Raw genomic sequence first — 27,587 nt, forward strand, 5'->3', positions numbered from 1 at the left:
TCCAAAAGAAGAATAAAAAATATCACCACAACACTGATACTGTGACTTGAAGTAGGAGTGAAACTGAATCAAAATTCAGAGGGAAATGTTCTGATAACACCATCTGCTCATTTGCACTAAACCAGATTCCCCTAACACAGGCCATCATAATGTCTTATGCATGTTTTTCCACTGAGGACAATGTGTGTAAGTACATAATTTATCTTGATATCAATATCTCCTACCATATTCAATGACCATAGTTAATGAATTCTTCAATTGTTTTAAAGGAGATACTGAAATAGTTTCCCCTTTTTATTGGAGACAGTAATAACCATTACCTTTACTCTTGTCACTTCACTGCTTCTTTAATATGGCAAATGAAGTAACATACCATTCAGATTCTGGTAATTCAACAAATAACAATACAATCATACCATATATATATATACACAAAAGTTACCTTAGGGTAAAAAAAGTTGCTAGCAGTTCACACTCTGCTCAGTTGAAGGATGGGGACAAACCTGTGCAAAGCCTGAACAAATTCTTTGTTATTACTACATTTTCCACGAACCTGCAAAGTGCAAAAGCCTGTGCTATTGCAAAATACATCCTGAAAGCTGAAAATCATGTCAGATGTGATATTTTGTTCATAGCATTTAACATGGATTCTGTATTAAAACTTTCTTTTACCCATCCACATCCAAGATAAATCATTTGTTCTGAATTTTTGTTAATATTTCTCTGGTACACATTTTCTTAATATTTTAAAGCATGCCTGCAAAACTATTCCTATCAGGGACTTGATGATCAATAGTTAATTTCAGATCTATTGTGTGGTTTTGCACAAAATCATTTTGAATGATATACTCTCTATCTTAAAGTCAGGAAATGGATTATAGATCTTACAAACGGTTTTAAAATTATCATTATGGTTGTGAATCAATCTGACAAAAGCAAGAAAATTCCATATTAAAACTAAAACACCTGCCCCCAACCAGACACATTTTGATGAATGTGAATGTTTTTATTTTTTCAGTTCAAGGATTATTTATGGCTAGAGGTAGAAAAACATAGTTTCATTTTTTTCAACTGCCATCTAAACTTTTGTCCATTAACAAAAATCTTGCTAGGGATGTGTAACAAATATAGCTACAGCATATATAGCATGGATTTTATTCTTAGATAGCAATGGGTCCTAAAACTGCTACTTGAGAAAAATACAGTCAAAAGAAATTACAGATTAGTCACCTGTGGGTTGTGGGTGTGAGTGTGGGTGTGCATGTAGTGATACTATAGGATAAAACTGTCTTGAACTTTTTGTTGTTTATAATTTACCAAAAGTATGCAGTTATTTTTAAAGTATAATGCCACTTTTCCAAAAAATAATAAAATTTAAATGTTAAAACATTAAAAACACAAATCTCCATGCTGATGACTCACGGAACTACCTCTCCATTTCAGACCTGTTTTCCTCTGTCCAAATTACAATCTCAGCCTGTCTCTCTGACATGTTCTTGTGGATGTGTAGCCATCAGCTCAAACTAAACAGAGCTCCTAAGTCCTTCCCCCACCAAGCCCTCCCAGCTACTTCCTTTCTTGATGACTGTGGACAATACCATCATCCTACCTGTCACTCAGGCCCGTAATTTGGCTGTCATCTTTGACTCAGATCTCTCTCTGAGGCGTCACATCCAGGCCATATCTCATTATAACTTCTCTAAGATACAGCCTTTCTTATCCATCCACACAGCTAAAATGCTCATCCAAGCTTTCGTCACCTCATGTCTTGATAGGCATGATAGGCAACATCCTTTTCTCTGGCCTTGACAAATGCTGTCTTGCCCCACTCATATGCATTCAGAATGCTGCTGCAAATTTTCCTAGCCCATCTGGAGAGGTTATCCTTCTCTTTGAATCCCTCTCCTAGCTCCCCGTTCTCTATTACATCAAACATAAGATACATTTATTCACTTTCAAGGCCCTTCATGGTCAGTCCCACCCTATTTTCTCTATCAAGCTATTGGTGCTCACTTCTGATCACCCCATGATACCAGTCTCCTGCATCCTTTCTCCATTGCTCCTCACATGCTTGGGAGTTGTTCCCCAGGAATATCTGCAAAGCTACCTCATTATCCAACTTCAAATCCCGCCTCAAAACTCTTCTTTGACAGGAGACACACAAAACATTCAACAAAAGTTAGGCTGCTGGTGTACAGTGACAACAGCCTATCATACTGACCAATATTGTCTCACTATTTCCTTGTACTCTTCTGTAGTCCATTGGGGCAGAGACTGTCATTTTGTTCTGTATTTTTACAGTACCTAGCACAGTGGGGTCCTGGTTCATGACTAGGACTCCTAAGTGCTACAGTAATACAAATAAAATAAATAAATAAATAAACTATTAGTCCGCAAAACGGACACAGAGCTTGAATTCGCTAGAGAGCCAATCTATTACTGAGTTAAATCAAATACTGCTGCCCTTTCAAAACTGTAATTTAAAAAAAATGTGGGTCTTTTTACTTGTTTTAGATATTTGCTAATAAATATGTGGCAACACTTGTTCAGGATAAATTAGCATGGCTTTACTGTATACCATTACCATATAAAAAGCTTCATGTGATTTGAAGTTTGATCTACTATAACCTTTTTTAGAATAAATATTTATCATTATACTTTACTACTAAACCTTTCCCATGTTTGCTTTTAGGAAATACAAGAACTCTTGAAGCCATCTCTGACAATGTGCACTCTTTTCTGGTGTTCCAAAGCCCTGTTTCTACTGATGTTTTGCAGGTAAGAAAGCTAGACTGTTGTTATCCCTTTGATATGTGTGCATAATATAGTTGGGTATCACCAAACAGATTCTAGTTAGAACATTATTTTTTCCCAAGTAACAAATGCACCTGAGAGTCTGACCTTTTAAACATGAATGCAGTTCTACTGAAATCAATAGGGTTGCGAGGATGTAACTTTTCAAAAAAAAAGACAAAAAGCACTCTTTAAAGAACATTAAAGAATAAAATAATTTTGAAGAGGTCTGTGACAGGTTGCCCCCCATTCTGGGGAGCCACCTGATGTACTGGGACACCACTTAGCCCGCCTGTTCTGCCAGCCTGGGCTTCCTTACCCTGTCTTGCTCAGCCACGCCCTCAAGCTTCCTCTAGCACACACACAGGTAGGGACACATCCAGCTGCAGAAAGACACAGAAACTGAAATTAGTACTGAATGGGAAGAATTTTAGCTAAGAAATTGCCCAGCACTCAAGTGCACTTCCCCTCTGGAGAGTAAACCCAAAATTGTATTATCTTGCACTGCACAGAGAACTGTACAGTGTAAGCTAATTGAAATTTGCCCTCTCCCTTAAAGTGGAGAGTGATATGCACAGCTTTTTGCCCCTCCCCCCTGCCCAATTATGAATTGGGTTTAAAACAAAAACAAGTTTATTAAGTACAAGAGGTAGATTTTAAGTGATTATAAGGGATAGCCAACAGATCAAAGCAGATTACCTAGTAAATAAACCAAAAACGCAAACTGAGCTTAACACACTAGATAGGTAGGATATAAATTAGCAAATTCTCCCTTTGAATGATAAACAGGCTGGCAGACTCTTAAGGCACAAGTTGCTTTGGCTTTCCCACGTTTTCATACCACAGGCTAAAGATCCTTCTAGCCTGGGACCATCACTTCCCACTGTTCAGTCCTTGCCCCTCAGGTGTTTCCAGGTGTGTTGTTGCAGGCAGAGTGAGGTTCCCTGATGATGTCATTGTCCCACTTTTATATCTTCTTTCCACTTGCTGGAAAGCTCTTTTGCTGTGGCCTGGATCAAACAGTTCCCATTATGTAGTGCTATCTCTGAGAGGTTTCTATTGTACACAGTTCCTGTGGTAATCCTTGTGCTTGTGTGCATTTCCTCAATAAGCCATTAACATTGTTTGGCCTTTATACTGTTGTACCTGAAAGGCTGCTTGTGGGTGCTTTTAACCTCACAACATGTTTCAGTAACACATACATAGCCAAACTTCATAACGTCACATTCGACAATAACACGTACAATTCAACAAGATGTTAATGTCTAACAGATCAAGACCTTTGGAATGATACCTCACAAGACATACTTTGTACAAAACATATCCTAATTACATAACAGTGGTAAATATTGGGGTTTCAGGGTGTCACAAAGTCTATGCAACATATCCTTCCCCTATGAAAAGATAAAATAAGAGGGAAAAGTTTACATATATTGTGACAGGATGTATAGACCCCACACGGATGAGGAAGGGGCAGAGAGGCATGGGTGGAAGGCCTAGCCCCACCCCTCTGGCCCTGTCAATCATGCATTATAGGGAGGAGGCCTTTAAAAGGAAGGAAACTGCAGTCAGTTGTGGAAGTACACATGCACCAACCACCACCACCAGGGTTGCCCTAAGCAGAAGACTGCAGGAGCAAGTCGTGAAGGGCACTCCTAGGCAGAGGACCTTCACCCCGGCCCTGAGGAGAGTACAGCAGGCTCCCAGTCCCAGCTAAGACAGACAGGTTGAGCCTGTGTCAGAGACCCAGCCACAGCAATTTCCTCAAACCCATTATGCTGGGACTGGATTCTTGGCAGCACTAGACTTGCCACCCTCATATCCCCCTTTTGCTGAAACTCCAGGGGAGTTTAAAACTCTCAGGTTTTCTCCTTCAGCCCTTCACACATACAGCTCCCCCAAACACGTCCCTGTAGGTATCACATCCCACTTTTCCTTTTGGAGGGAATCAAGCACAGGAAGAGTGAAGAAGAGGTTGTCTATAGGAAGGAATCCAGTTAGTCCCTTCTGAGACAGAGGAATCCACAGGGGAAGGATCTGGATTGTGGGTAAGGCCCGAGAGGGTGGCCAACGGGCTTTGGGGACTGTTTCTGTGGCCTGCCAACTATGCTTACTGGCCCCTAAGTGAACCCCACTATACAGAATCTTGATTATTTTGGAGCCAGTTGCATGGAAAATTTTACCCATACTGCTTAATTGCTTAATTATGCCTACTATTTTATTATCAAATATTTTCTCTGAGATTAGTATGTTGTGGACCTTAATCAGGAACTCCTTTCTATTTCCCTTTTTGTTTCATAATACCATGTATTTATGGATGAGATCTCTTTAAGAAATTGGGAGATTAATTGATTATTTTGATAGACTCCTACCCTTACACTCTTTTGCAAATGGATAGGGTATAAATTGGCCATTGAGTTTATTCTGTTGATACTTTGAGCCAACAATCTTACAATGAATAGATCTCTCTTCTGAGGGATAGACTAGCAACAACCTCTTCATCCTACCATGTATATTCTCTGAATTGTGTTTTCTTCACCTATTTACTTGCAAATAATGTTGGACCTGGATAACTGGTGAACAGTTATTTTCAATATATCCTATTTCAATATCTACAAATGACATTTCTCATTTCATTTCTGGGACTTGCCATTATTTTATATTACAGTCACAACACAAAGCATAGCTTACTCCCATTGAAATCAATGGACAACCTGTATAGCCAGTTTCAAGGAAGCAATTTTTGTAAAGAAAAATCAAATAAAACATTGAGTAAAAGCATTCAATACCTAAGTTACAGGAGTATACTGGGGCATTTGTAACCATTAGCTTTGTCACTTTAGAATTAATGCAGGGTCAATAGCATATGCAGCAAAATGACAAAATCCACTGACATTTTACCTTACAGTTCTTCATGTTAAATTTAATTATTGTATAATTTTCCAATGGAATAAAATATATAGAAAATGATTTAAGGTATGTATGAATCAGATTAGATAGATATATTGGGCCTGATCATGTGGGTTTTGTTCAGGAAATATCCCATTGATTTCAATGAGAGTTTTATAAGATTAAGGAAGGATTGTTGGATTGGGTTTTCAAGGATTGATCCTGAGAGGTTCCAACCACCTTCTGTGAAATGTTAACAGTCTTCACCTGGATTTGAGAGCATTTACCATATTTCATCATTGGGTTTTTAATAAGGAAAGAATTAACATACATATTAAATTCTTGATAGACTGAAGTGACTATCAGAGAGTTTCATTTCAATTGCTGATGTATTTCAAAGTATTATTGTTTTGCTGTGTAGAAGCCTCTGTGGTTTGTTAAATATAGAATGTTTTAAAATATGCATTATACACCTGACAGACCAGAACAAATAGGCATTCCAGTCTACTGGATAAATACATATTCATAATTTTTCTAAAACACATTCTCTAGACAGTAGCCTGGGACAGCTGTTTCAAAGTAATTTTGTATTAGGATAAGTGCTAATGCATTTTGGATAAATTCCTTAAGAAAATTTAGGAACAAGTGGTTGGAGCATTGGCCTGCTAAATCCAAGGTTGTGAGTTCAATCCTTGAGGGGGCCATTTAGGGATTTGGGGCAAAAATCTGTCTGGGGATTGGTCCTGCTTTGAGCAGGGGGTTGGACTCGATGACCTTCTGAGGTCCTTTCCAACCCTGATATTCTATGATTCTATGAAAGGACACTTTAGGCGTGTAGACATGTTTAAAAATTAAGTACCAAAGCAAAGGAAGCTCCGGTACATATGTGGCGGAGATGCATAAGGAAAAAGTTCTTGGCTTTTTTCAATTCCCTTTGTTACAACTATACAAGATGCCCTATTGCAGTAGTTACTCCTGCTCCTTTTGAGGTGGGCTAAAGAAGGGAGTACACAGCATCCCAATTACAGAATAGGACTGCTTGGTAGGCTCAGATTTTTGGCCCCAAAGGCAACATGGTACTTAAGCAAGGAGCCTATTTTTAAACTCATAAGTTGGACAGTTAGCTAAATGCTTAAATATCTTGCTGAATCAGGGCCTTATTTAACTTGCGTTTTGGAAACGCAAGAGTTAGTGCTACTCTGCGTATGGAAGAAGTGTAATGTACCCTTCTCCAGCCACCTGAATACGATGGGTTGTCCTAATGCCCAAATGATTATGAGGTCTTGTGGACTGAACAGGACCCTTAGTTATTATTTAATCAAAAACAAGAGGAATGAGGCTGCACACTAGAAGCTCATTACATAAATCCAGAATTATCTTGGAATAGCATAGAGCTGGGTGATAATTAAAGTGATTGAAAGAAATTGTTTCAAAACACCGGTTACTTAATGCACATACCCACCACGCAACAGCTTATGTAAATTATAACAAAGTTGACACTCCAGACCAATGAAATACAATCTGTAATCATATATTGGTCAGAAGAACAATATTGTGTGATGTGATGAAAAAGAATGTTGTCTGGCAATTTTCCCTGGTTTTTTTAGAACTACAAGAAATATATTCATCCACAGCCCATTAAAACTGTGTGGTTAAATTCATGCAACTCACTGACTGTTTAGCTGTAATCATGTGTTCCTGGGTGAGAGACAGAAAAACTGCAGCAAGCATGGCCTCCATGTAACAGATTAAAAGGTGATACTTATACAGCAATTAATTATACCTACATTTCATTAATATTTAAAATATACACTTGATTTAAAGGTTCTTTCTTCTTTAGAAGATCATTAATCTTATAGTGAACAGACTATCTAATTGTGGCCAAGTATTGTTAAAAGAGCATACTTAAAAGAAAATGGAGTAAATCAATGAAATACCTCCGCCTAATAAATCAATTTCCAGAGACAGGAGAATTCATATAGTCTATGTGATTCTAGGGAAAAGAACTTTACAACTGACAATGAAATACAGCTACCTCCCAGCAAAGATTGTGAGAGGAAATACACTTGCCCAGTGTCACACAGTAGCAGAGTGGGGAATAAAACACCAGTCTCCTGATTTCCAGTCCTGTATCCTATCCACAGGACTCCCACCCCCATCTCTACATAAACCTCTACTATTAGGTCACTTGAATAATCTTGTTATACCACTAGTTTTGTTTTACTTTCCTATATTGTACTCATAGCAAGTTTGTGTACATAGGAGCTGTCCACTGTAATTCTACTTTATTTACCCAACATGTTTATTTCTCTCTCTCTTTTAAAATGTGGTGCAGTAAAAGCAGGATTTTGAGAGATTTAGTGTATAAAAATATTCCTTTTTTTTAAACTGTCTTTTTTTCCCTGGGGACTTTAAGTGGATTTCACTGTATAAAAAGAAGCATTGTTATAAATGAAGAAACAAAAAACAAACAAACCAGGAAAGATATGGTACTGTACGTTTTACACATTCAGTGCTAGAGAAACCTGAGTTGTTTCCACAAGCTGTTCAGTTATTAGTGCAATTAAAAAAAAATTAAGGCTAAAAATGATAGTTTCTGCAAATTAGGGATTGAACAGGATTCATGAAGTCTGACATTCTCTAGGATATTATTTTTCTATAGATATGTGCTTTATGAAATACAAAAGCACAAACATTTCATGTTATGTAAATCTAATGGCAAGCAGTCCTTTATGGCTCTGACACAAGTACCAGCTTCAGGAAACTCAATTTTGTCTCTATAAAATTCTTCCTCCATGTTCTTCTTTTCCTTTAGGTTAATGAAAATGTCCACAGCTGAAGGAAAAGGTGAAATTCTTCCTCCAACTATACAGAAAATAATGAAGGGATACAACAAGTACCTGCGTCCATTTTTTGATAGTAAGTATATAAGTTGTTTTGGACAAGTTTACACCGTAACATAGGCGCTGACTTTTGTTTTTGCTGGTGGGTGCTTTTGAAGAGGTGTGTGTGTTTGGGAATGGGGACGGGGGGCTCTGCCAGTTTTGGGGGGAAGCTATTTTTAGCATATTTATACACTTCTTTCATATTCTAGTTATTGAATATGTGTCTATCATTGGAATCTTTACTATTTTAATAATGATTGAATTGTTATGAACTACTAATTAATTGATAATTGCATTATTATGAATAATATATTAACATACTATATAAATAGTATATTAACATCATTGCAATCACCTACAAACTGTCTTCACTAACGTCCCAGGTTAAAGACATTAGGTATCTCACTGTAGCTTTCTGGATAACTGTCACCAATCTTATTTACATCTAGTTCCCTGGTATGGTCTTGATGCACGTTAAGGACAGCTACATTATTCAGTTGCATCTGTCCCATTGACGACTGGAGATGATTTTTAAGTGTTCTGAAGCTGGAGAATGAGTGTTCCGCAGTTCAGGATGGTACAAGCACACTGAGAAAGATGCATAAATTTGCATAGTGCTTTCAGAATACTGCAAATGACTCCAAGATTTCTTTCTTGATGGGTAACAGCTAATTTAGACCCCCATCATTTTGTATATATAGTTGGGATTATATTTTGCCAATAGCATTATTTTGCATTTAACATTGAATTTCATCTGCCATTTTGTTGCCAAGTCACCCAGTTTTGTGCGATCCCTTTGTAACATTTTGCAGTCAGCTTTGGACTTAACTTTGTTGAGTAAATTTGTATCATCTGTAAATTTTGACACCTCACTGTTTACCCCTTTTTCCAGATAATTTATGAATATGTTGAACAGCACTAGTCCCAGTGCAGGCCCCTGCATGGATCAGCATATTGTATAAAATCTGTCTTCCTTGAATAACATGCAGACTCTGAAACTGAAGTTCTCTAGTTTTAAAGTTTAAAACATATGCAGGTCATGTATGGCATTGTAAAATAAATTAATCCAAGGGAAAGAAGGCAATAATTCTAAAGATAGGAGTTCAGAAGCTTAATTCTCTCTGACAAAATTATTTTCTTTTATGTAATCACTTAAAGTCATTGGCTAAAGAGGTTCTTAGATCATGCAGTTATGTTTGAACACATGTGGTGAGACTAGTCGTCAGTTTACCAGCCAGAGCATGTCACGCCACATGTAATTTTTAGAGCAATTTTATAAAATATGAATAGCCATCACTATATTGTATTTAAATTGCATAAAATATCTACATCTGTTTCTCTCTTTTTTTTAAGTGTTCCAACTGCTGACACAGCTGCTTTTGTTTATGTAGTATGTTGGGGGAGATAGTCTTTTGTTAGCAAATAACAAACTATTTTAGGCTATGATTACACTTGCAGATGTAGAGTGCCAGGAGTTAAACCAGCCCTTGGAGACAGCAGCAGGGAAAGTGCTGCCGTGTTTTCACACTGTCAGCTGCAAGCGCAATGGCGTGGCCAAATTAGCAGCTCTTGCAATGCCACAGAGAGCAGTGCATTGTGGTAGCTATCCCAGTGTGCAAGGAGCTGCAGCGTGCTTTTCAAATGGTGGGGGTGGAGTGTGACAGGGAGTTTGTTGTGTGTATGTGGGGGGAGAGACAGTGTGTTTTGGGGGGCAGAGAGTGTGTCAGCATGCTGTCTTGTAAGTTCAGACAGCAGCAGGGGAAGGGGGAAACCCCGACATAAGCCCCACCCCTCGCCTCTCTCTCACACACACGCACAAACGCCTGTCTCTGCTGCAGCAGCATTCCACAGTGATGGTTTGCTTTGTGTCCCAGAGCAGATAAGCATGCCGGCTGTCAGAAACGGAGCTTTGAAAGGGGATAGCTGCACGCCTGCAGCCGAGTTCAAAACAATGACCAGAGTGGCCACTTGACATCAAGGGATTATGGGACATTTCAAGAGGCCAATCACAGCACAGTAAGGCAACACGTCGGCCACACTGACACCCCGGAGTTTCAGCCAGGGTGCAGCAAGCTCTATGTTTCTCGTGGAGGTGGATTACCAGGAGCACTCCAGCTGCAGAGTCCAGGCGCTCTAAGTGCCTTGCCAGTGTGGACACCTCAGGAGTTAGGGCACCCGGGGCTGATTTAATGCGCTCTAATTTGCAAGTGTAGCCAAGGCCTTAGTAAATGTGGAGTGCTAAGTACATTCCATCTAATTTAGGACAATACACAATGAGATAGGTTAATAGTGGTTACCATTAGGATTTCCATTTTTAGGTATAAGAATTGCTGGGGCCACTACATACATATGTGGCTGGATCAGCAGAAAATGACTTTAGTTCTAGTCTGCTTCTAGTACACATTTGTTAATGTGCCTTGGTTGAGTGAGACAGACACAGAGCAGTAGCAAAGCACATCTGTTGAGGTCCAATACTAAAGCACCTCAGCAAAATCACTTTAGTTAAGACCTAACACGTGAGTACATTTTAGCACTGGCTCTCAGCTTCTGGAGTTTGGCCAGAGCTTCTTACCTCTCAGTTGTGTTATAGTAAGTCTGCTAAAGAGGTGGGGTGAGACCATAGGAAATGCATTTTACAGGTGGCAATTTTTACAACAGGATTAATCATGATGGGAGAGAGAAGAAATTTAACAGGGAGTAATGTAGGTGACTGTGGCATTAATGTTTTGGCACCATGTAAATTTTTATGTATTTTTGTGAGAATAACCTATGGGCAGCAGTAGCACCTAATGATGATTTTTAGTAAGGAAGTTATTGAAGCAGCATAGCTCTCTAATGTAGACACAGCCTACAGTGACAAAGACATTTTTTCTGTAAGCGCAGGAACACCACTTCCCTGAGTAACATTAGCTACGTCAACAGAAGCCCTCTTCCTTTGATATAGGTGCATCTACATGGGGGGTTTTCCTGGCATAGCTTAGTGGGTTTTGTTATTGTTGTTTTTCCCCACACTCATGACCAATGTAGCTATGCTGACTTACCTTTTAAGTATAGGCCAAGCCTAAAGTATAACAGACTTTATTCAGAGCTGCAACTATGTCCACAACCCCTAAATGCAGGGTTAAGCCACTGGATCAGTGTAGTCACATAAACCTCTTCTAGGGTCTTATTATTATGGGTACCTCAACTTTTTTTTTCTTGTTTAGTTGTTTAATAATTGTATACAGAAAATGACAAAGGGTTGACCAAATGCAGATGGATGTTTTGCTGTAAATGGGTGTAGCTTCACTGAAGTCAATGAAGCTATGTTGATTTATACCACCTGAGGATCTGGTCCTAAGTACAACATATAGACCCACATGCATATGCACATAAGCATATATGTAAACTGGCATGAGTCCAAAGTATGCCTGTACAATCCCTGAAGCGCAAGCAAGTATTTGTACATATGTATGTTGGATACACATAAAAGTGTGCTTGCGAATTTGAAAATCTGGGCCATAATGCTGCTTACATTACCCAGGAGACTCTGCAGATTGTATAATCCATTTTATCAAGGAGTTCATAGATTTGATAAAATCATCTCCTAACTGTTTTCATTAATTTTCTTGTACAAACGGACATTGGAATACAACACACACAGTTTTCAGTGTGCATATTCTTGTTTGTATCTGCTCTCCATTTGATCTGCTATTAATTATATACTCAGTAAAGATGTTTACAGAAAAAAATATGCTCCCAAAAGGGAATTAATTTGTCATATGACTAGATCTTGTTAAGATGAGCTGATTGCTGGCATCAACAATGATTAGAGTTTAGTATTAACTAGGTATAAAGGGATCTAGTAATATGATTTAATCTAGTGAAAAATTGAACCAATTTTATCCTGAATTTTGAAATCCAATAGCTCGGAGGTTTTGAGGTTTTGCTTCAGGCAGGACATGAAGTTTCTTAGTGTGATCCTTGCGTACTAGTATCACTCTATCAAAAAAAATTGACACTAAATTCTCTTTAATATTTAGCAAATGGATTTCTAACCCCAAAAAGAGAACATCATTTATTAACAGGTTGGCATCAGACAGTTACTGTGGATTCCCCATTGCTGTGCCAAGAGGGAGAGAAAAGTATCATTGTCATTAATTAATGATACATTTTAAGGAGGCATAATTTTTTGTTTTAGCAAAGCCTCCATCTTGCCAGTTCCTTTTCATGTGTCATTTATTCTGAGGTAGACAAATGACTGGAAATTATTTTCAATTAAAAAAAAATCAAGCTAGAATCACCATTGAAGAGACTATGAAGATATTTATTCTTGTGAATACAGTGAACCTGGATACATTCTTCTATAGCAATAGAAAAATGGTAATTTATTCCTCTTGTATGGTGCAGTATCCATGTAGTTAATAGAGTCTAATCTCTCATAGCTTTTTGCAGATGTAAAATTGTTCAAGGGGTTTTAGGTTTGTCTATATCAGATCTGTTTAAGTACATATCCACTCCTCTCATTTACTAGAGGTTTGTAGAGTATTTAACACAACAGGGCACCAACCTGGTTGCTAAAAGGTGTGTAATGGTCCCTTGCTCTCCCGCTCGGAGGGAGACCACTCAGGCTGGTTCTGTCTGGCCGGGACCAGAGTCCACAGGACAGCCAAGAGCCCACAATAGGGCTGGGCGATCAATAGTCACTGTCAGGCTTTAGCCTGGGTTTGGGTGGTTCAAGCGGTCAGCCCTTAAACAAAGTCTATCAGGGCAGGCCGTGGCCTGGGCGGAGCTTAGGCAGCCAGCAAACAGCCAGTCTGTCAGTGGGCTGGGGCCTGCGCTTGAAGAGGCTCAGGCAGCCAGCAATAAAACAGTCTTTAGGGGAACTGGGTCCTGGGCTTGAAGAGGCTCAGGCTCCCAGCAAGCAACAGTCTTTTGGCTGGCTTTAGCCTGGGCGGGACTCAGGCAGCCAGCAAACAACTGTCTATGGGTGAGTTAGTAAGGGAGGCTCCTTCCTCAGGAATAGAGCTTCCCTGCACAGTGCAGGGAGTCAGTCACCCTGGGGTGAGGTGGCAGGGGGACGTGGACCCACACTACTCCACCGCGTCCCAGCCCAGTGCCCTGGCAGGGGCAGGATTGGCTGCCCCTGCGTCAGCGGGGATCCAGCCGTAACTCGCCAAGTCACACCTGGCTCTGCAGCTGGCTGCTCCATGGCTGTCCCTGGGCCACTTCCTGCCTCCCCGGGGTTTGGTACCTGTAGCCTCCAGGCTTCCTCTGGCTCCTCAGGGTACACGGCAGCAGGCACTCTGGGCCGGTCCTCGTCAGCACCTGGGGATCGGGAACAGCCAGGTATAGGTTCCCCTCTGGGCCGCAGCAGAATGGGCAGAGCGTCCTTCTCCTCCGCAGGCTCTTTCCCAACTGTGCTGCGGGGCCTGCCTTTTATACTTCCGGCCACGCTCTGGTGCTTCCGGCGAGGGGGGCAGGGCGATCTAGGCTCTGCCCTCCAAGGCCATTCGACCTCACTACAAGGTGCTACTGTAATATCATTTTTTAAAATTATTAACAATAACAATAATGTTCACATTTCCTAACTATGCTCCTGCAATGCTTTTCTTTTGCATCAGTTCATCAGTCAAGTCAGAATGAATTCAAAGGATGGGAGTGGGGTGATAATATTACAGAAAAATCGAATTCCCTAATGTAGAATGACTCCTCTGTGTATCTTACTTTTCATAATTAATGACTGTGAATTCTCCTCTCCTTCCCCCACTCCCTTCTGAGTTAATTTCTGTATGTTTGTCTAGTCAGTTTATATTGTAAACTTGTCAGGGCAGGGACCCTGTCTCTTAACTTGTTTAATTTGCTTTGTAAACCACCATATACATTGATTGCCTGGTATACAGATAAAAGGTATACATACAATATATTTTCTTGAAGATTAGCCAATCAAGTAGTTCACCTTTTCCCCAACAGGTGGCATTAGCATGTATTCAAGTGACTGATCAAGACTTTTAAGTAGGCTAGCTAACAGATGGCACCATGATGCAATCAAAAAGGTAGGCTGCCACCTACATCAAGGCATTCTTGCTGGACTATTTGATGGTAAACTGACTTCTTGCCAACCCTTGTATTTATACTCACAACATCCCTGTGAGGTATTAAAGTATTATCTCCATTTTACAGATGAGGAACTGAGGAACAGAGTGACTTGCCTGAGGTCCAACAGGATGTCTATGAGAGAGTAGGGAATTAAACTAGGGTCTCCCAAGTTCTAGGCTCGTGCCCTAACAACTAGATTATCCTTCTCCAAGAACATGATGGCTGCCTCCAGATGGGAAAGAAAAAGCCCATGTTTAAAGGCCACTCTCAACCTTAAAACCATATTTTTTGTGAAATTATCATTTTCTTTAGCTTTGTAACTAACTAGTAGACACTTTACTAAAGTCTGTGTCAGCTGGTGCACATGCTCTAACATAGCGACTTTGGGTAAAATTTTCAACAGCCCTAAGTGATTTAGAAGCCTAAGTGTGATGTTGTGCAGTCTATATGGTTTTATAAAAACATGATAATAAGTGAATATAATGTAACTGGGATAGTTTTATAAAAATTTGATAAGTGACTATAATGTAATTGGGATATGCTTCATGCAAAAGGTCTCTTGTAAGGTATCATTACAAAGCTCATAATCTACTGAGTGTGATCATCCTATTTGTAGAAATGTACTACTCTTGTATCTAAAACTAGAAATATAAAACATAACTCTGAGGGCCTATTGTAATTATGTAAAGTGTGGGCCATTAATGATGGTTTGGAATCTTGATGACTCCCATTAACAAGGACCATTGTCTGCAGATGACTGTGTTTACCTGTGAGTCTTCCTGTATACGTGTGTGCTGGCAAGTGAGTAATGAAGTCTTGCAGTGACATGTGATCATGTCACCTGAACTGGAATCCATCTTTAACCTGGTGCTTTTCCAGTGAGGGGGGGTGGAAACCCAGAGAGACAAAGGGTTCCCGCCTTATGCAAAAGATATATAAAGGGGTGGAACAGAAGAGAGGGAGAGAGGAGCCATCATGGAGAAGCCCCTAGATAACACCTAAGCTGGAACAAAAGCTGTACCAGGGGAAAGAATTGTGCCCAGGCCTGGAAGGTGTCCAGTCTGAGAAAAACTTACTGAAGCATCTCTGAGGGTGAGATTATCTGTATTTAGTTTGATTAGGCATAGATTTGCGCATTTTATTTTATTTTGCTTGTGACTTACTTTGTTCTATCTGTTACTACTTGGAACCACTTAAATCCTACTGTCTGTATTTAATAAAATCACTTTTTATTTAGCAATTTACTCAGAGTATGTATTAATACCTGGGGGAGCAAACAGCTGTGCATATCTCTCTATCTGTGTTATAGAGGGCGAACAACTTATGAGTTTGCCCTGCATAAGCTTTATGCAGGGTAAAACGGATTTATCTGGGTTTAGACCCCATTGGGAGTTGGGCATCTGAGTGCTAAAGACAAGCACACTCCTGTGAGCTGTTTTTGGGTAAACTTGCAGTTTTGGGACAAGTGATTCAGACCCTTGGTCTGTGTTGGAGTCAGACAGGAGTGTCTGACTCAGCAAGACAGGGCGCTGGAGTCCTGAGCTGGCAGGGAAAACAGAAGCAGGGGTAGTCTTGGCACATCGGGTGGCAGCTCCCAAGGGGGTTTCTGTGATCCAACCCGTCACACTAAGTTCCATTAAGTTTCAATGAGACACACTCCTAATAGGGGGATTTCCAAAATTACCTACCTACTATTAAAAGTAGGCATCTAACCTGCTTAGGCACTTTTGAAAGTCCTGTGCTAAGTGCTTTTGAAAATGGGCCTTAGGCTCCCAAATCACATTGGGGCTTTTGAAAATTTTAACCTTCATACCCGTCTGCATAGTTTTTCTTGTAGTTCTTAAAGGAACTGGACACCAAAAAGTCAAATTAGATCTTAAGAAAAGCTCAAAAGCTTGCCTTTCTCACCAACAGAAGTCAGTCCAATAAAAGATATTACCTCACCCACCTTGTCTTTCTAATAGCCTGGGACCAACATGGTTACAACAACACTTCAAATTACTACTATGTCTTGTGTGAATCTGAATATTCTTTTTTTTCTAATTATTAGGGCTGTCAAGCGATTAAAACAATTAATTGTGATTAATCCCATGATTAATAAAAATTAATGACAAATTTACAAATGTAGAATTATGTACAAAAAATAGCTGCATTCAAAAATAAACTAATATAAAAAACTTTAGAGCCTAGAAAGTCCACTCATGCCTACTTCTCATACAGCCAGTCACTCAGACAAACAAGTTTGTTGACATTTGCGGGAGATAATACTGCCCATTTCTTGTTTACAATGTCATCTGAAAGTGAAAACAGGCATTCGTATGGCACTGTTATAGCTGGCGTCGCAATATATTTACATGCCAGATGCGCTAAAGATTCATATGTCCCTTCATGCTTCAACAACCATTCCAGAGGACTGGTGTCCATGCTGATGATGGCTTCTGCTAGATAATGATCCAAAGCAGTGCAGACTGATGCATGTTTATTTTCATCATCTGAGTCAGATGCCACCAGCAGAAGGTTGATTTTCTTTTTTGGTGGTTTGGGTTCTGTAGTTTCTGCATTAGAGTGTTGCGTTTTTAAGACTTCTGAAAGCATGCTCCATACCTCATCACTCTCAGATTTTGGAAGGCACATCAGATTCTTAAGCCTTGGGTCAAGTGCTGTAGCTATCTTTACCAGCTTTGGTACCTTCTTTGCATTTTGCAGTGAAAGTTTTCTTAAAACAAACAACATGTGCTGGGTCATCATCCGGGTCTGCTATAAGACGAAATATATGGCAGAATGTGGTTAAAACAGCAGGAAACACAATTCTCCCCCCAAGGAGTTCAGTCATAAATTTAATTAATGCATTATTTTTTTAACGAGTGTTGTTAGCATGGAAGCATGTTTTCTAGAATGCCAAAGCACAAAGGGGCATACGAATGTTTAGCATATCTGGCATGTAAATACCTTGCAATGCCAGCTACAAAAGTGCCATGCAAACACCCGTTCTTTCAGGTGACATTGTAAATAAGAAGCAGACAGCATTATCTCCCATAAATGTAAACAAACTTATTTCTCTTAGTGATTGGCTGAACAAGAAGTAGGACTGAGTGGACATGTAGGCTCTAAAGTTTTACATTGTTTTGTTTTTGAATGCAGTTAAGTAACAAAAAATAAATCTACATTTGTAAGTAGCGCTTTCACAATAAAGGGATTGCACTACAGTACTTGTATAAGGTGAATTGAAAGATACTATTTCTTTTATCATTTTTACAGTGCAAATATTTGTAATAAAAATAATAATATAAAGTGAGCACTGTACACCTTGTATTCTGTGTTGTAACTGAAATAAATATATTTGAAAATGTAGAAAAACATCCAAAAATATTTAATACATTTCATTAGGTATTCTATTGTTTAACAGTGCGATTAAAACTGCAATTAATCATGATTAATTTTTTAATTGCGATTCATTTTTCTGAGTTAATTGCATGAATTAACTGCGATTAATTGACAGCCCTACTAATTAGGCTAATTTATTTGAGTGCTAATACAATTATTTTTAAAAAAAATACTGCATTTCCTATTTAACATGCTTAACAATTTTACACTAAATTCACACTCTTATATCCCTCTTCTCCTCCAGTCACCAGTATTCCAGACAGACAGCCCAAAACCCCATGCCCACTCTCCAATTCAAATTTGGGTTAAAAGTTGGGACTCCCAAATCTCTGTGTTGAAGTTAGCCACAGTCTAAACTAGGGTGAGTATTTTATCCCCTCTTCCTACAAAGAGGTGTACTTAAAAATATTTTTAGGCAGGGATAGTCTCACTCTCAAAGTTTTTCATAAATCTGTCCTAAGTGAGGGGAGTCTCAAAACTTTCTGTTTAGTTCATCATCGTCTGATTTCTTCTTTCCACTTCCTCTTGTCTGTCTTCTTTCCAAAGAAAAGCCAAATATGCAACTTATTTACATTATTATAAAGTAGATATAAAAAACTTAAGACATCTGCTCCCTCAGAATTGTTTCTTTCTCTTCATTTGTCACCACAATCCAATTGGCCTTCTTGGGCTAGAGAGCAACACTATCTACATGTAGATGTCAATAACATGTAATGTTCCTCAATTAGACACTCTTTAGAGAGAATTCTATTGTGCATTTATATATTCTAATTTCTCTAATATACACAATCTTGAAGCTTTCAAAGTGCTTATTCACTCTGCCTTTGGCTAGTAAAAGTTTTATACATGAGAAATAACTATTGTTTCCTTGTGGACAGTAATTTTTATTGCATAAGTCCATCCCCTGTTCAAAGTAAGAATGGCTAATCACAGTAATAATTAGTTTACATTTATATTTCTGGATCTTGCATTTTATGCAAAAATGTAGCAAAAGTAATGATTGTTAATGACAAATCTGACTTTATTAGTGTAGCGTGGCTGGGGTTGGACTGGAGAGAGAAAGCATGGAGTGCTAAGAGCCAAAAAGACGTTCCTTGAGCCATCCTGCTTGCACAGTGCAACAATGTACTCTGCAGTGCTCCTTGCTGCTCCACAAGGATCAGTGTGCATTTCCTCATAATGCAGTGACAATAGCAGGAAGAGGATAGGGGGCCCAGAGGCCTGCCCTAAAAATTAAATGAGGTTAAAATGTATCTCCTGTCGGCAAATATAGAATTACATCAGGCTAAATGCAATCCCACTAAACAAGATGCCTGTATTGCTGAAGCATGGTGTGTGCACTATATCATCATAACATCATGGCTGGATGTATCAGCTGAAACACTGACCATAATTAGAGCTTTTACAAAACTGTCCTGAGGGATAAATTTTTAACACAGTTATTGAAAGTTAGATGCAAAAATAACAATGCATGTTAACTAGATTTGTGCACACAGCACCACAGTTAGGACACTCACTCTCTTTGACCAGGGGCTATGAATAGATTCCCAGCAATAGCTATTGCAGTAATAAAGAACAGAATATGTGACTTTACGAATGTAAATTATTTTGAGCTGGGGTTGTACACATACAGTAACGCCTCAGTTAAAGTCATCAGCTTAACGTTGTTTCGTTGATGATCAATTAGGGAACATACTCATTTAAAGTTGTGCAATGCTCCACTCTTACGTTGTTTGGCTGCCTGCTTTCTCCACAGTCCCCCCCCCCTCCCCCAGCGCCTCCCGCCCTCCGGCAGACCCCGCGGATCAGCACCTTCCCCCTCCTCCCCCCACCTCCTGCTCGCGGCAATCAGCTGGCTTGCGGCATTTAGGAGGCAGAAGGGAACGGGGAGGAGTGTGGACTCAGCGCGCAGGCTCCCCCTCCCTCTCCTGCCTCCCGAACGCCGCAAGCCAGCTGATTGCCCCGGGCAGGAGGCAGGGGGGGTGGGAGGGGGAGCCTGCGCCAAGTCATCACTCCTCCCCACTCCCTCCTGCCTCCTAAACGCCGCAAGCCAGCTGATTGCCCCGGGCAGGAGGGAGGCGCGAGGACTCGGCGTGCCTCCCCCCCCCCACCTCCCGAATGCAGCAATCAGCTGGCTTGAGGCGTTTAGAAGGGAGGGAAGGAAGGGGGGAGGAGCCAGGATGCAGCGTGCAAAGGAAAGGGGGAGGAGATGGGGGGGAGAAGAGGCGGGTCAAAGGTGGGGGCTTGGGGGAAGGGGTGGAGTCGGCGGGCTGAGGGTTGAGCCCCCCGTCCCTGGTGCTTGCAGAGTAGGGGAAGCTGCCCTGGAACCTAACCCCCCCCTTTTACATTAATTCTTATGGGGAAATTGGATTCGCTTAACATTGTTTCGCTTAAAGTCACATTTTTCAGGAACATAACTACAACATTAAGTGAGGAGTTACTGTATTTGCTAATGCTGCTTGCAAAGCACATAAGAACATAGGAATCTGCCATATCAGATCAGTCCAGCATTCCAGTTAATCCAGTGTCCTGTCTCAGATAGTGCTAGTAAAAGATGCTTCAGAAGAAAGTTAGAGGAACTCTTTAGTGGATATTTATGGAATAACTTTCTTGTAGAAATTTTGTCCTAACCTCTGTCCGTTATTTTCTAAGGACTGTTGATTTATAGCCTCCCTCCCCAAACACACAACATTCTATATGTAACTGTGAATATTCTCATCAATATAAATATCCATTCCTTTTTTTAATCCTACAAAGCTCTTAATCTCAATGATAACTTGGGGCAATGAGTCCCACACACAAATTATATTTTCTATAAAAATATCTTCATATATCAGTTGGAAATTTGCTGTCAATATAATTGAATCATTCCTATGTATCCTTTCTCATAATGCGAAAACAAGGAATGCATAATTTATCCTCTTTATACCATTCATTATTTTGTATAATTCTAACATGTCCCCTCTTATTCATTCTGTTTCTAAATGAAACAGTATTATTCTTTTCAATTTTTCTTTATAAGGAAATATTTCCATGCCTCTGTTCATTTTCACTCTTCCTGCTCTGAACCCCACTATTTCTGCTCTCTGTTTTTTGAGAAAGACAGACCAGAATTTAACACCACATTCCAGTTGAAGTTATAGGATTGATTCATATAATAGCATTATATTATTTCCAGTATTATCATCTATCCCATTCCTTATTCATCATAGCAATGTGGTTGCTGTTGTTGTGTTAGTATACCACTACACATTGAACAGGAATTCCTTTGGGCATCACTTGTGTTTGTCAGCACTGAATTTAATCTGTCATCATTCTGCCCATTCACTCATTTTTGTTAAATCTCTTGAAAGGTCTGATTTTTTGAGTCTTGACTAATCTGAATAATTGTGTGTCATCTGCAAATTTACTATCCCACTGTTTAACCCTTTCCCAAATCATTACTAAATATAATAAACACTGGTCCTAATGGAACCTTGACACATGCCACAGTTAACCTTTTGCTGTGCTGAAAATGGACAACTTATTTGACAATTTATTAATCTTTTTGAAAATCCAAATTATGTCAACACATTCATCTTAGTCCACTCTTTTGTTGACATTATCAGAGAACTTTAATCATTTAGAGAGTCACAGTTCTCTTCTACAGAAGCTGTGCTGGTTTGTCCCAATCATGTTATTCACCTAGCTGTTTTATAATTCTGTTTTTAATTTGTTCAGCCAATTCACCTGGTACTAGAATAAATCTTACTGGTCTGTAATTTCCCGGATCATCCTAGCACCTTTTAAAAATAGGTTTAACATTTTCTGCAATCTTGGACAATAGCCAATTTTAACTAGAAATTGCATATTTTTACAGGAGGCTCAGCCCTTTCATTCATAAGTTCCTTCACAACTCTTGGATGTGTGCCATCCTATCATAGTAACTTGGGTTGTTTTAATTTATCAGTTTGTTCCATTACTTTTTTTTTATGTCTCAGAGTCTGTTAGTACCTCATCTTTATTACCAGAAAACAGTAGGTACACGGTAAGTATCCTACTAATATCCTCTATGGTATACACTGAGGCAAGCAAATCAATTAGCTTTTTCTGCAATATCCATACCCGCCTTAATGGCTTCCTTTTCATCCTGGTAGCCAACAGACCTACAGAGTCTCCTGCAGGTTTCCCACTTCTGATATATTTTAAAAAGTACTTGTTTATTTTATATCTTAGGGCTATTACTCTTCAAAATTCCTCTTCATGCACTTAATTTCCATTTTATATTTTACCCACATAGTTTATATTCTTTCAGTTGGCATCATTAGTCTTCACTTGCCATGATGATGTCAACTTATGGCACTTGCAAAAACAGACAGTGCAAAATAGCTTATCCTATTCTGGATGTGTTAGTATACATTTGTCCAGAGGGTACCAAAGGGATTACGTTTGAACAGTTTCAGCTAACTCTATGATCATTAACAAATTTATGTTCTTTCACAATATGGTACAAGATTGAAACTAGGGATGGGAAAACTTAATTATGTCATTAAATAAGAATAAATTATATTTTTAAAAAGTATCCTTCATGATCGTGTTACATATAAAAATAATTAATTATTAAAACTAATCATTACTTTGGGGGATTGGAGGTTTTTAAGAACTGGTTAGATAAACATCTGCCAGGGATGGTCTCAATATACTTACTGCTGCCACAGCAAGGGGGATGGGATAAATTAACTCTTGAGGCCCCTTCCAACCATACATTTCTATGATATTAAAAGCCTTTCAGAATAGAAGGCGTGCTTTGTATCATAAGCGGTTGACGTACAAAACAGCTGTTAATAGACAAGTCTTTATTTCCTGTCCTTTTCACCATTGAAGAGGAAATGGTCTGTGCTGTAGATTACAAAGTTGTGGTTTCAGACCCAGCTATTAACCCATGTAGGGATGGATCCTGGAGTAATTCCAGATTGCAAATCATAGCATTTATGATTTAATCATTTTTTTTTAAATCATGATTTGCAAAGTCTGATTCATGATTTTTGAACTTTTGAGGTTGACAGTACTGTAACTGCCATATTGCTCTGTCACATGAATGGTCAGTGTCGGCTAATTTCTGTAGGCACTGTTGCAACCTGGATGGAAAGGGATTGAATTTCATGAAAGTCCAGGTTTTGAAGAAGCAGCAAAGACAACTCGGTTGCCAGATCCCATAACTAGACTTTGCAGATTCTGGTTTGTATAAATTACTATGCAGGGTTTGTTCAATGTTAATAATGAAATCCATTTTCATGACAATTTACAGGAGAAAAGAATGGGAAATGGTATAAACATGAACAATTCTTGTGGCAAATTTTACATAGTAAAAGCTTACCCTCTTCCTGGCTTGTCATGAGCTGAAGATGATGAAAGTTAATATAGAAACCAGGAAGATAAGACAACAGTGATGTATTCGAGAACTCTTCAATCAAGTAATTTAGTTCCAAAATTTGCTTGGATCCTCAAAAGTTTAGTCTGAGTAATGGAACAATTCCTCCATCCCTAAATATAGTGTACAATGTACAGGGAAAATAGACCAGTGTGCTACTTTAAACTGGAGCATTGTATTAAAATTTTTGACAGAATCCCAAGCTAACCACCGCTGGAGTGTCTTCCAAGAGCACCAAACTTGGCCATGATCATACCCTATTCAACAGGGCCATGTCTCCTCTCACCTGTTCAGCAGAGTTCCAGCTCTTAAAAGTACAGGATGCTGGAAAATAGAACCTTGCCATTCCATCCAGATCTTACTCCAGGAAAACATTTACAATTGTACTAACATATATATTGTAACTTTAAGTGCTACGCAAAATATTTGATAGTGGGACTGCTCCGGACCCTATATGTCACTCTGGTAGCATATACGAGATATTAATGCACTGCAAAGAGCTGAAGGAGCATCATAGGGCCACTGTAAGTAGATACATTTTATCTAAACCTTCCCTTATTGCTAGGTGAAATATGCTCAACTTCTCATAATTACTTTAAAAAAGCTGTGCATATATTCAATGTTGGTTTCCTAGTAGATGCTCTCTTTTTTTAATCATTATGCACACATTCAGCCAGGACAATTGTGTACTATGCTCTCATGGGAGCCCTTCACAATTCTGAATACTTCAGTTCACAACTGGTCACCTTCTCTCCACACTATGTAAATCTCGACTCCTTTGGGGCATCAGAAGCCTAGCCCTACAAACATCACTATGAAACAATGACAATACTGTATCTCCATCTGTCTAACTAATATATTTCTAAGGTGCTTAATCACATTGTTGTATAAGGGTTCTTCACTAAAGCTATAGTATTTTTAGGGGAAGAATGGAATGACCAACTAGCTTTCTACCATAATTATACACAACTACACAAATGATTCATTGCTAATGATCAAAAAGCAATTAGTGATGTCAAGATACAGTGACACAGAATAGACAGTAATCTCTTAAATAGACACTATGTAAGGTAGCTCATATAGCCCAACTGCAGATTAATCATGTGACAGACCCAGAAGCAACTCCATAGCTGACTAACATCTGAGGAACCAGCTGCTGTAACTGGAAGAATTCTTTCCATGGCTGTGCATCTGAAAGCAAAAGGGTGTGATGTGCAGTTGGAATAGTACCCTCAGCACCTTATTGCAACATGTATTCCCCACAGCTTTCATTGAAATTAAAAAAGCATAACATTTTATAAAGCCTTGCAAATAAAGATCTAAAGAACAAAAGTTGTGATCTAAATATATTAAATCATTGTATCATTAAATAATTAAAATATAGATCTAAGTTACTATAATTTTGTAGTCTGTTGTAAATGATGAAAACTGAATATTTAAATACAATTACTTTAAACAATGTTCTGATTTTCAATTTTTTTCAGACGGTCCTGTCTCAGTAGGAATGAGTATGGATATAGCAAGCATTGATACAATATCAGAAATAAACATGGTATAGTAGCTTTGTAATATTTTTTATCTTATCTAAGTTAATGCCTGTTGTTTTACAGACCCCAGTAGTGTAGTTTTGAGATGGCTTTCCTTCTTGTTCAACCAACACCATGCCTTGGATATTAGGAAATGGAGCCTTATATTTAAAGAACACGAAGTAGTTATGTTATGATAAGATTGTGCCTTCTGTAAGTACAAGTGCAAATCATGTCCCCCATAGATCAACAGCAATTAGATGTGTACTTTACACAATATTCTGCCATTCCAATGAATGACATACATAACAGCAGTTATCTCCTGAATGAGACATTTCTGTCCCTGTGCATTTGAGAAAACTAGCCACATAGGACCATTAGAAACCAATCTCCTTCTATTTAACCATAGCAGAAATCATACTATTATTCTTACCGTGTGTCTCAAACAACCATTCATTCTAGCTGTATTTCATTACAAAAAACCCACAAACGTTGAAAAAAATAAGGAGACAAATAGAGTATACCTTTTTACTTTATATATTAAAGGTCTAATCCTGCTCCCATTGGAGTAAATGGCAAAACTCTAACTTCAAAAGGAGTTAGTTTGGGTCCAAAGGTAGGATCTTACTAATTTTTTCAATATCAGAATTAAAATTAAATATACCTTTTTAACTAACTTTTTATTGCTGTGTATTATCACTTAACCATTAAAGATTTGAATCTGTCTACAGAAAATAAATATCAATATCCTTTTTGTATTACTACATACTTCCTTACATGTATCAGTATTTCAAAAGAGTTAGAAACAATGCAAAGATAATGTAATATAATGGCAAAAGCATTAACTTTGTTAAAATCAAGCATTGATTTTAAAAGTGGCTAATGAATGGCATGACTGATATACAAAGTAAAATGTCATATTTGAATCAAGACTAAAGGCGAGCTTTGATGAAATGCAAAGCCTTGATGTCTTTGGCATTATTAAGTTACCCTTCTCATTCTGAAGGTGTAAGTTGTGCTATTGATTGGTTGAGTTCCCTTGATTTCCAATTACACTTTCTTCCTTGACCCTTATACATTTGAATGTGCACAACTATATTAAAATAAAAATGTTTAGTAGTTTACATGAGGAAACAGACGTTTGTAGTATTTACATAAATTACCCTGAAGGCCATAGATTTACGAAGCCAGCTATGTCAGTGGAGAGTTTGGCCAATAATGTTTGCTATTAGAGTCTGTTCAGTCATAAGGGACTAAATCCATTAGAGACAACACTTATTCATTATGTCAGCCACACACCAAATGACAAGAATTCTCAAATGCTGGAAAATTTAACAGCAAGCAAGCTAGTAAAACTGCTTACTTTAATGCCAATAATTAAGAATTAGAATTGCAGAGTCACAGTCTGTTTTGCGTGACCCATAACTCTATTTCCATGCATTGAAGAGAGGAGAAAAAGGACAAAATTTATCTCAAATTACTTATGAAAAACAGAAGAATACTGGTTTGATCACTGTGACATTTTCTGTATCTCCTTTCAGGATTACACAGCTACCATATTTCTTAGACAACGATGGACTGATGAACGACTTTGTTTTGAGGGTAATAAGAGTTTAAGCTTAGATGGTCGTCTTGTAGAAATGCTTTGGGTACCAGACACCTTCATAGTAGACTCAAAGAAATCTTTTCTTCATGATATCACTGTTGAAAATCGTCTAATAAGAATATATCCCAATGGAACAGTCCTTTATGCCATACGGTATGTATACTTCATAAACCATATTTACACATAATTTCTATTTACATTTTAAATTATTCAGATTAGCATGATTTGGTCTTAATCTGGTCCAAGTTTAGAAATTTTTCTGCTTGGAGACATCTACTATAGATATATTTTTGCAGTTCTATATAAATGCAGGTATTGTCTGGCTATACCGAAAGAAGGACAGGAGACATTTGACATGGGTTTAATCAGGCTGCAACTTTATTATTAGATGTCTGGGACTACCTGGCAGATAAAAGTGTACAGTGCAGGTAACATGTTTATTCTATGTAATTACCCAGGGGGCTTTTACCAGCTCCCTCTCTTTTTCCATCCGGGTCAGGAGTCATTAGGGGTCACCAAATGAAATTAATAGGCAGCAGGTTTAAAACAAACAAAAAGAAGTATTTTTTCACACAATGCACAGTCAACCTGTGGAACTCCTTGCCAGAGGATGTTGTGAAGGCCAAGACTATAACCGGGTTCAAAAAAGAAATAGATAAATTCATGGAGGATAGGTCCATCAATGGCTATTAGCCTGGATGGGCAGGGATGGTGTCCCTAGCCTCTGTTTGCCAGAAGCTGGGAATTGGTGACAGGGGATGGATCACTTGATGATTACCTGTTCTGTTCATTTCCTCCGGCGAATTGGCCACTATTGGAAGACAGGATATTGAGCTAGATGGACCTTTGGTCTAACCCAGTATGGCCGTTCTTATGTGCCATCAGCAAATCCATTGCTGGGATGTGACCATACCCAGGGGGGCTTCCACCAGCTCCCCCTCTTTTTCCATCCAGGTCCCTCCAGCAAATCCAGTGCCCGGGACCTTACCATCTACCCCCCTCATAGGAGGGTTAAG

General features: G+C 38.8%; 1 protein-coding gene across 1 annotated transcript in view; it reads left to right on the top strand.

The window, feature by feature from the left end:
- Positions 1-2,725: 2,725 nt before the first annotated feature.
- Positions 2,726-27,587, top strand: part of LOC112109443 (gamma-aminobutyric acid receptor subunit pi-like) — a 52,768-nt gene continuing 27,906 nt past the window's right edge. Inside the window, exons 1-4 of the mRNA XM_024203962.1 lie at positions 2,726-2,778; positions 8,498-8,601; positions 24,924-24,991; positions 26,507-26,724. Of these exons, the coding sequence (XP_024059730.1) occupies positions 2,726-2,778; positions 8,498-8,601; positions 24,924-24,991; positions 26,507-26,724 (443 nt within the window). The remainder of the gene's footprint in view (positions 2,779-8,497; positions 8,602-24,923; positions 24,992-26,506; positions 26,725-27,587) is intronic.

Source organism: Terrapene carolina, unplaced genomic scaffold (assembly GCF_002925995.2).
Source record: "Terrapene carolina triunguis isolate 2854851 unplaced genomic scaffold, T_m_triunguis-2.0 Scaffold95, whole genome shotgun sequence".
Lineage (NCBI taxonomy): Eukaryota > Metazoa > Chordata > Testudines > Emydidae > Terrapene > Terrapene triunguis.